General features: G+C 24.8%; 1 protein-coding gene across 1 annotated transcript; it reads right to left on the bottom strand.

Annotated features, from left to right (window-relative positions):
• Positions 1-2,292: 2,292 nt before the first annotated feature.
• Positions 2,293-8,990, bottom strand: LOC145842486 (kappa-type opioid receptor-like). The gene is made up of 11 exons (XM_082949939.1): positions 8,899-8,990; positions 7,847-7,964; positions 7,194-7,356; positions 6,399-6,583; positions 6,022-6,078; positions 5,177-5,426; positions 4,152-4,258; positions 3,728-3,866; positions 3,279-3,391; positions 2,824-2,990; positions 2,293-2,437 (listed from the first exon to the last, which is right to left on the bottom strand). Exons 1-10 carry the CDS (start codon positions 8,984-8,986, stop codon positions 2,837-2,839), a joined length of 1,374 nt encoding a protein of 457 aa, XP_082806065.1. The 5' UTR covers positions 8,987-8,990; the 3' UTR covers positions 2,293-2,437; positions 2,824-2,836.
• Between the last annotated feature and the right edge of the window lie 2,018 nt (positions 8,991-11,008).

Raw genomic sequence — 11,008 nt, 5'->3', positions numbered from 1 at the left:
TTCAGAAATAAAGTCAAACCCAGTACATCATACAACAAAATAGAAAATAACAAAAACGATTTAAAAGAGCTTGAATCATTGAAAAAATAAAGAGTAAAAAAGAATTTGACTTATTAATAACAGACAGACTTATTAATAGCTTTAAAACATTTTAATACTTATTGTAAAATCCTTTTGATCACGCCAATTCGATCATCAGACCACAAGTTTCGGTAGACTGAGACCGGTTTCGTCCTCGACTGATGAGTCCTAATAAGGACGAAACCGGTCTCAGTCTACCGAAACTTGTGGTCTGATGATCGAATTGGCGTGATCAACCCTATTGTTAAACTTGAGCTTGTCTCACGGCAAACGAAAGTCCAGGCTTCTGCTCTGCTGACTTTCGCTGATGTTTTTTGTTGATCGTACTAAAACGAGCGTGCCAGATGTCTTGCCTAGTGGACAATGTTTTAAACGTTGCACGGCAAATGACAATGCTGACGTCACTGATCATTGCTAGCAAATGGTTGATTCATTTGAAAGCATCATAAACCCTTTGTAGATTGACGACTACAAGTTTTTCGGTTGTGACTGACTAATGAGTCCTAATAAGGACGAAACCAGTCTCAGTCTACCGAAACTTGTGGTCTGATGATCGAATTAGCGTGATCAACCCTTTTGTTAAACTTGAGCTTGTCTCACGGCAAGCGAAAGTCCAGGCTTCTGCTCTGCTGACTTTCACCGATGTTTTTTGTTGATCCTTTTGACAATAAATTATATTTGTTTTCTTAAACCTAACTGATTAAGCTTGACTTTGGAAAGGAAACTATTATTTATATTTTTTTAATTTTCAAGTTTTTATCGAAGTGTTTTATTGAAAGAAACTGTTAAATATTTTTTTTTATACTATTTGTACTCTTTCTTTGATAAAAACCATAATGTATTAAATTTTAAAGGCTTATGTTTTATAATGTTATTTAAAAAGTATAACAATTTAGTTTAGTGCTAAATTGTTACATTGCTGATGTATGAAACATCAAGTTTTATAAATTTATTGTAAAAACGATTAAAAGTATAATAGAAAATTATGTTAAAAAACAGTATCCAATTAAAAATATAAACATTATTAGTTAATTAAAAGTTTTGTTTTATGTTTTTTATTGCGTATAAAGAGTTGGAAAAAAAAACAAGCAATAAAATTATAAATATATACAGTAAACATTGTTATACTTTTTTTAGTCAAAATAAACTTTTCTTGTAAGTGCAGAGATGTTTTCAAATGATTTAAGAAAATTGATTATACTTATAAGTCGTAAAAATAGTAAATTAAAGAAGTTACATCAGTAAAATATACAATTCAGTTCTATTATTGTTTTAGTCAATTACAATAAAATAGTTAAAAAACGTTTTAATACAGCCAAAGCATAGATCTTACTTCTTTTTTCTATTAGATTTTGAAGTAAAATAGAATCTTTTTATATGGTTAAGTTTTCTTATAAACTTATTTCTGCTATATAACATTTAAAAAAAACCTATTTGTTTAGAGTTAATTAAGTACCGTAGTTAAAAGCTTCATTAAAAATACTTTTATTATTTATCAAGCAGTTACTCTTAGTTAAAATTAATTAAACAAACATTGTTATTTTGAAGTACTTTAAAAAACTTTATTTTAAATAAAACAATTCAAACGCAAAAACTTGTAGTAAACTAAAAAAAGCAACGTATTTAAAGTTTTGTTGATCAACATCATCTATAGTTTTGTTTGTTTTTTATAAAAATTTGAAAGTTATTTAAAAAAATTTGAACGTATATTACTCAAAAGTTTCTATAAATAAGTAAATATTTTTTATTTTAGTATGAAGTTAGTATAGAATTTTATTATTGAAGTTTGATTGTAAACTATTATTAAAAAACAAAAGTTTTGTTTTATAAGCTTCTTTAAATTAGACTCAAATTTGACCAACAACAATTTAGTTTAAGAGAAGTAAATTACGTTGTTTAAAACTAGTCAAAACTACCATAACTGGCAAAAAACTACATAGCTTTTAGTTAAAGTAAACAATTTAAATGACTATGAACAATATAAAACAAACTACTAAGCATAAAACTAAAAACAAATTCAAATTTCTTGCATTTTTTTTACATAGAGGAAAATAATGTATTATCAAATAAATATTTAAGTTTTTGATAAAAAATTGTGTTAAAAAAGTATCAGTGTTCTTAAGCAGTATATAAATGTTTTGTCAAACTTCATAAAAATAACTTATTTATTAAAAAACTAAACTTTTCTATGATTTATGTTAACTTTTTTCATAGAATAAACTTAGTAAAATAGTCTTATAGATATTTCGGAAATCATGCAATAACCAAAGTATATTATATTCCAACTTTGCGGAACTTCTACTAATTGAAGTAAGAAAAAATGGGGCTGAAATTTTCGTTTACAAAATTTTGATACCTGAAGTTTGATAGTTGTTATAACAAATTTTTAAGTATTTTTAATAAAGTAGTAAGTATTTATAAAAAAATGAATAATTTTATATATTTGTATAACTAACTTCAAATTAAATTTAATAACATATGTAAAAAACAAGGTTAAAAAATAAATACCATGAGTGTTAAAGTTTTATAAAACTGATATTTATCTTTTGGTTTCTACTTGTTTTAATAATTATTTACTTAAAAAACTCATGAACTAATATACCATAAGTTAAGATTTCTTTAAATTAAGCGGAAATAATACTAGTTGTTTTCAAACTTTTATTTCAAGTTTTTACTTTTAATTTTAAAACTGCCATAAGTCTCAACAATCTTAGTAAGTATTTAACAGCTTGTTCGACTAACCCTTCGTAACCAATCACAATCTGTTGTTGTCTTTAGTTACCAGGGTAACGGTTGCCATGTTGGTCGAGGACTCGCCCTTTCGGTAATTGGCTTTCCCCTCCACCGACTGACCACGACCCGACCCTTCAATTGAACCAATTGATTTTCTCACTGTGTTTCTCGCTGATCTTAAAATAAGTTATACACATTATAAAAAGACTGTATGGTATAAATTTTAAACATTGGAGTTTTTTAAAAGTTTAATGTTGTATACCAATATTAATGAAGGTATATTGTTTTTATTTGATACGTTTTTATTTAATTAGAAATTCGATACACAAAGTATTATAAGATAAAAATACTAGACACATACAAAAAAGTATGCAAGATTTGAAAAATTACTTGATCTTTGAGTACTTCTTTAAAATTTTTAATGTAAGTAAATAATCTTTTGTAAAATTTATACAAAAACAAACTTGAGCCTCCGCGAAAACTTTGTGCCGATGAAGCTGTACAAGTAGGGGTTCAAAGCAGAGTTGAGAAATCCAAGGTACGACCCTAACAGTGACAGCCGATCACATACTTTTCTCTGAAATAACATTTGATTTAGTTATTAAGTAACTTGTTAATGCTGGAAAAACTTACAAGTTAAAGTTACATTTATATACTTTTACACTTTGTTTTACACTAGTACACTTTTTAATGGTGATCGTTTAATGATAATCTAAATATTCATATATTGTATGTATATAATATAATAATAAGCTAAATTTACAAAGTGTTGGTTTTAAACTAAAAGCTGTATGAATATAAAGATAGTCAACGTGAAATACTTGAAAGTTTTTATGTCAAAACGACGAATCTTGATAATTAACCTAAAAGTTAAAAAAAACAAGTACACTATATCAAAACAAAACAAACTAACGTCAGTTTTGCTAATTCCTTTTATTTTCATCAGATGGACGATGTGGCTTGGTAGCCACAATACAATGAATGATAGGACGAGACAGGTACACATCACAGTAACCCTGGTGTTTACTGACATCTTACCGCTGCTCGTTTTCCTACATCAAACAAAACTAAAATAAAAACATGTTTCCTGTGTTTGTAATATGATTTATTTTTTGATATATTTTTATTTCTTGGCTCTTCGTTGTATGTCTTCCAGTTTAAGTGGTCTAGATTTTGATATCTGGGTTCATCGTAAGACAGTAAACTTGTGTTCAAGATATTAAAACGCAATTTAAAACTATTTGTTGTTGAGTAAAGTACTAACAACCGATTTAACTTAAGAATACTAACAAAGTTTAAATATGAAAAATATGTTTTATTTTTTTCTAATAAAATACCTATTTGCAGTGTTTATTGTTACTGCGCTACTCTTTCTCCTGTTGTATTGTTTTTTCTCGTTTTTCCTTAATTGCTTTATTATAAATCCATAAGTGAACACCATCACCTGAAAATAGTTTCTCTTCGTATTAAAAGTGCATCAAACTTTTTTTAAAACTAAATATTTATGCTAATTTTAAAGATTGCAGTAGCTTTATAACATTTCAAATGAAAAATTATGTCTAGAAAACTTCAATTTTGCAAAAAAAAATTTTTGGTTTATAAACTTTGTTGTTGTCTTTTGAAGTTTTTAAATTTATGAAAAAACTGAAAATTAAAATTAAGTTAAATCATCAAACTAAAGTATATGCAGTGTAATATTTAAAACAAAAATATTATCTTTTGATTGTCAGTTAGTAAACTTGAATGTATATTTACGATTGCTGAATCTAAAAAATAGCTATTTAAAAATTCAATAAAAATTTCTTAGTAAAACCAACAATGTTTAATAAGATTCATAAATAATAAGTTTTTATTTTCCAATATGTTATACCACAAACAATCTTAAAGTACATTTTTATGTTTATCAATAAATTATATAGTTTAAAGTTTTAGTTACGATAAAAATCTTTAAGTAATTTTTATAAAAATGTTCGTTTAAAAAACTAGAAACTGTCAATTGTTATTAAAAGTATAAAAATTGAAAAAGTATGAGTGTTGAATGTTGTAAATTAATTTTTTTTTAAATTCCTTATGTTAACCTTAGCTTAATAATAACTTGTATGTTTCAAGAAGCTTTAATCTTGATAAGCTTTAAAACTTCATATATACTTTACAAATCTTAACTTATTTATAGGAATTATATTTCAGAGTATTGTATTTAAGCAGTAATAATAGACATCAAAGTTACTGTGAACTATTCCGATTGAAAAATCGCTAAGAAACATTTACAAACATTAAGAAACATTTACAACGTTTTTTAAACTAATATTCTATACTTTGCGCATATATCTAACATAATATTTTTCTAAATAAAACAACTAACAAGGACTGGAATAACAAATGCGTAAATAAAATTTGCTTTAAGGAACAAGTGCCATGTGTTTGCTTCCTGACTGTAAGTACAGTGAGGATCCACATAATCCTCATCTTCCACTTCTTCCTTCGCTTCTTTATAATTTTCATAAGCCGCGTCCGCATCGTAATCAGTTTCATTGAAGTTTTTGTACAAATCGGCCACAGTACCAGAACCCAGATTTAAAATTTCATTAAACGTTTTATCAGATATGATCTGTCTGAAGAGTATTTGAATTGACAGTCTTTGCATAGTTTTTTAAAGTAAAGTACTTTATACCTATGTTTATTTAAAAACAAGTTGTTAATTTGTTTTACTTAGTTTTAACATTGTTAATATTACTTTTTTTAGAAATAAGATTTTTTTGGTGTTTAAAGCAAAAAAAAAAATTATACCTCTTATAATTAAAAATTATAACTAACGATTAAATCTATTATCTATAAACCAACAACTTTAAGAAATACAATGTTGTATGTTACTGTTTATAAATAGTTTCTTACTTAGTTGATGTTAAAAGTAAAGAGTATATGTTTCTAAAGCTTTTTTTGTTTTTGTTTTGTTTAAACATTGTTACATATATACTTTTTGTTTTGTAATGTTTATTAGAATTATTCTGAAACTAAGCTAATTTAAAACTTTATAGTAAAACAAACTATAAAAAAGAATCACAAACAATTCTCCTCGAAAGTTTTTTATGTAAGGTAAAAAACTGAGCCATTTGTTACAAAACTTTTTATAAAAATGTCTTAAACTTTAAGTTTACAAAATGTTTAAAGTATATTTATGAATACTCATCTTTTTTAATAAATTCTTACCGGCAAAGATTCTTATTAGGTTGTAAAGTTCCATTCACATAGCTAGGGAAGTTCCAGCTAAAAGATAAATTATGATTTACGACAAAATATTCCTAAAACAGATTCTAGATTTACTAGAACACTAAGCAGACACTTTAAACCAGATTATTTAAAAAGAAAACTTTTGTTTAAAAATTAGGCATTATTTAACAATTTCTATTTAAATTCAAATATGTTTTATAAAACTGAGTTACATAACAGTCATGATTTTTTTAAACGTTGATTTACTTTTTTTTTCAAAGTTAAAAATATTCTTTCAAGAAACATTAAAAGTTGCCGAAATTAAACAAAAAACTAAACAATAAAATAAATTTTGTTAAGAAATGTTATTAAATCACCTGCACGAGCATCCGGCCAATATGCTACCGCTTAGCCCGACGTAGCTGAACACGGGAATGCAGATGAGGAAGCACAGGATCCATATGAAGGCGATGACTATGTACGCGCAAGTGGTAGATCTCAATTTTGTCAGCGTGGAGTTGAAAGAGTGGCACACCGCAATGTACCTGTCAACGCTCATCCACTGAAAATTTAATTGTGGTTTTAACAGAGATTAAGAGTTTAATAAACAAGTGTTGACAGTCATCTTTTTGAGTTAAGAACAAACAAACGTAAAAAAAATAATGCACAAGATATATCTTAAACAAAAAAAGTTGGCTTTTTTTTAACTATTAAAGTTTTTTTAAAATTTAATAAAAACTAAACTTAATTGGTATTTCGATTTGTATTCGATTGTACGTCTAATAGTTGAATAAACAAGTATTGAAAGTCTTATAGAATAAATAGTTAAAATACCGAGTAATGTGTATGTTTAAATTGTGGTTCTGTAAAAATATTTTTTTACAACAAGTTACCTTTAAACGGTGTAGAAAAAGGTTTAAACTTTTTAAGCTTAGAACCAACAACCATGTTTAAAAAATAACTTTATTAAGGGACAAGAAAAATGTTTGACACTAAAATAAAATTTTGCTATTATTTAACTCTTATAAAGCCTTAAAAATAACTTATATTGGACAACAATAATAAATATTCTATTTAAAACCTTTATATTTTTTATATTTGATAAATCATTATTAGGTTTATATTTTTTACTTTATACTAAAATCAATAAAGTTTGTATCTAGAACTAAAACCATCAAGAAGCATATTGAAGCGTAGTAGTTGAGATAGAGAACTGATTCTCTGAGTTTGCAGAAAACTTCGTGATGTTTCCAGTGTCCGTCGTGTGCTTCCTGAAGCCTGAAAGGTATCGTCATCAGGAACATGGTATCCGCCAATGCTAGCTGCAGCACGTATCTGAAAAATACTAAAGTACTCGAATTGATTTTTTTATTGATTAGCTTTAGTAATAGTTAAGAAACAGGATATTTTTTAAGTTTCAATTTGTAATATATGAAACTTATTTTATTTTTTATTACAAATTTCCCAAACAATTTTTTTAAGTAACCTAGAAGAAAAAATCAACATTGAAATGTTTCGAAGTTAAAAAATAATAAATCAATTTTTTTTGATTAAAATAAATATCTTTAACCGTAAAACTGTTTAAAAACTTAAAATCGTTTAAACTAAACTTAATCTTATGCGAAACCAACATGAATTGATTTAAAAAAAATAAAAGTAATTATTTTATTTATACATACTAACAATTGACTTATGATAATCCACATTTTTCGATTTATAAGTAGGTGTTTAACAAAAACAATAAAAAACTGTTCATAGATCGTGTCAATAATAAACACTATGCAGTCAAACAATTTTTTAGTGATTTTAGTAAATTTTTACTTACAAATGGAGAACAGATTTTTTGTATTCCTTAAGAACTGTGATGACAAACATGCTGATCAGGTTTCCAACAATGCCGACCACAAATATGAGAATTGCAAAGAACGCAGTGACTCCAAAATCTTTGAAATGTTTTAATTTGCAATTCAAAATTATAAAAACTATTTAGATGATAATAAAAATATCTAAGCTTTCCAAAAACTTTATCTTTATTAAAAGTTTATTATTATATTTTTTGTTGTGCAATGTTAGACTTAGGCATCAAAATCTGAGCCACTTAAACAGGACATACAATGAGAAAATAAAAATAAAACACATTTATACTCAACAAAAAATAAACATATTAGTTAAATAATTTTTATTAGAAAAGCATATAATGTGAAAATAAAAAATATAAAAAATCTCCGTTGCAATTTTTTTATCTAGTACGAAATCAAGTTAACTTTAAGGTAAGATTTGCAAAGTCTGGAAATTAGATTTTAAATTTACGTTAAATATATGATTCAGATTTCAGTTTTTGAGAAAAATAGTAAAAAAAATATTTAATGAAACTTCACCGTTTTTAAAGTGTTTTGCTTTGATGTAAGTTTAAAAAAGAAAGCTATTTACTATTTACTGTTATTTAAGTAAAAAAGAAATAACTTTATTGGCAATTAAGTATAAACTCTTTACAGACTAGTTAACAATAACTGAACCTTGTTTTTAACTATTTAAATAATAACAATACTTAGATTGCGTATTAATAATATCTTTCTATTATGCTCGTTAAAAAAATTCCAAAAACGTTTTTCATACTATTTTCAAATTTAAAAAAGCTTTTACACTAAACTAAAAACTAAGCGTTTAGCAATATTTCACATAAACAAATTTATAAATAAATTAAACTTTTATTTCTGACTGTAAATAGCATAAAAAGATAGTAATAGTATTTGTTTAAGTAAAATATTGTCTTAAATTTTGTTTTTTATCCGCAATGGAAAAAACTACGCGAACTTTCTTTTAAAAACGTACTAAAGTTTCTTAATAGTTTACTCAAAAAATAAAACTAAAACTAACCGTCATCAGATTCAAACCAGGAATCTTCTTCATAGTCAGAAAAATTAAAAATTTCATCTAGTTGCTCATTGTCGTAATACGCACTCATTATTATATCTAGAGTATTTTTCATTTTAATTTTTTGTGATTGATGTTACAATATTTTTGCTCCATGTACAATCTTGTTAAATAAGTGATTTTAACAGCGTTAAAAACTGCCAGTTGTTTAATCATACTAGTTAAGCTAGTTTTACTACATATTTTACTTAATGTTTAGCTCGCTGTAATGCATTCTCACAAAAATATGTTTATTAAAAACTGTTAACAAGAAATTCCACTTATATCATAAGGTAAATTCACACTAAACTTCTAACACTCAGCACGAAGTAAGCTAAATCAAAATAAAAACATTAAACTCTAAGAACAGTAAAGGTAAAATTAGATTATTAGCAACACAAATTTAAAATAAACGCTAACTGTGTAAATAAAATCAAAAGTTTTATGCTGGTATTAAACAATATACCTTTTCGAATGGAAGTAAATTACTTTATCAGTTTTAATTTTAGTTGTAACAAATTACAACTTAATTTGTTTTGTACGTAATTAACCTCAACATATACCATATCGAAACAGTAGGAAATTGCAACAGTTTACAACACATTTTTACAAAATGCATTTATCAATACTAGTATTTTTTAAAGTTAAGTTTAATGTTTAATATTAATTTTATCGAATGTTTAAACAAATTTAGAAATTTATTTTTAATTTTTTTGTTATACAAGATTTTAAAATATTTAAATAAAACTTATTGTTTTATATTTATTAATTTCTGAATACAACTCTTTAAACCTTCAAAAGTTTAACCTTCTATTTTAAATTTCTAAATTTGATTTTTTGTCTCACAACTTCGTTTCATACATTTCGAATCGTGTATTTAAATTTTTTATAAAAACTAAACCATTTAAGATATTTAGAAATAACTGTTTTACGATCGTTTGAGACGTAATTTTTTATCAATTAAACAACTTTAAAATATAATTGAATAAAACAAAATTTGTCTTAATTGTAAAACAATGTTTGTTAAATGATCAAATATAATGGGCCTTACTTTATATTAAATGGCCGAGCACTTAGTATAATTTTAATTTATCACTATACTATATCAAATAAAACCAAAATACAAGCGTTTTTATTCTTATAAAGTTAAAAAAAAAATCAAGGTTTAAACTTATTTTAGCACTTAAGAACCAATAGTAATTTTATGAACTTGAGGCGAATAGTTGTGTTACTGAAAAGATAGATTCAAAATGTAAAAAAAAGCTATGCCTAAAAATTTAACATTTTCTTGGTACAATGAGGTTGAATGAAAAAATGTATAAGTGTTTTATTTTACTAACTTCTTAGGAATATTAGTAAATATACTCGAAAAAAAAAGAAAATAAATAAACAATAAACCATTTTAGTAAAAAAGAAATAGCTTTTAAATTAAGAATTCAAACATACAACAAAAATAAGTAAAAAGATTTTTTTTTGGGTTTTTCTCTACAATACTGCTAGCTTTCTATCAATAAAATACAGAAATTTCAATTATAAATTTCAGCATTTAATTTTAAATACGTTATTCTTAACAGGTCTAGTTGAAAAAAAAAACTTTTCGATGTTCTAAAAAGAACAACATCATAATTGTTTACAAACAAATTGTAACCTAACTGATCACATGTTTTAATTTATTTTACCTATGTAACTTTTATTTCAAGAGTAAATCAAATAACCTTTTATAATGAGTTTAAAACAACAAACTTCTACTACGTTAATATATAAGAAAAATAAGTTAAAAACCTGTAAATTGTCATTTCACGTTTGTTTTAAAGATGAAAAATTTCTAAGAGCAAAATTTAAAAATTAAAAGTAATCATATTTCCATAAGTCTGATGAATTTTTATTTTATTTTATGTACACGAAAGTTTTTAACTTATTTATTGTTTGTTAAAAATAAAACGACTCTTCAAGTTTAACCTGATTTATTAAGTATAATTTGTTTAATTTTTTTTTTTACTAATCAAAAAAGCTGGTAAACACATTTAAAAATTTCTATTTGTTTTTGGAAATTTTATTCATAGAAAATATATAA

Source organism: Thalia democratica, chromosome 8, assembly GCF_965202585.1.
Source record: "Thalia democratica chromosome 8, ktThaDemo2.hap1.1, whole genome shotgun sequence".
In the NCBI taxonomy this organism is placed as follows: Eukaryota; Metazoa; Chordata; class Thaliacea; order Salpida; family Salpidae; genus Thalia; species Thalia democratica.
The sequence above is the reverse complement of the archived record's forward strand: the minus strand, read 5'-3'. Positions and strand labels throughout refer to the sequence as shown.

Bases quoted from the DNA above. Each gene is read 5' to 3' on its own strand.
- LOC145842486 (XM_082949939.1), bottom strand. From the start codon at position 8,986: ATGAGTGCGTATTACGACAATGAGCAACTAGATGAAATTTTTAATTTT. The intron at 6,079-6,398 runs GTGATTTAATAA...TTTATCTTTTAG, and splicing joins TTGGCCGGATGCTCGTGCAG to CTGGAACTTCCCTAGCTATG. The intron at 3,867-4,151 runs GTATTTTATTAG...TGTTTGATGTAG, and splicing joins ACAATAAACACTGCAAATAG to GAAAACGAGCAGCGGTAAGA.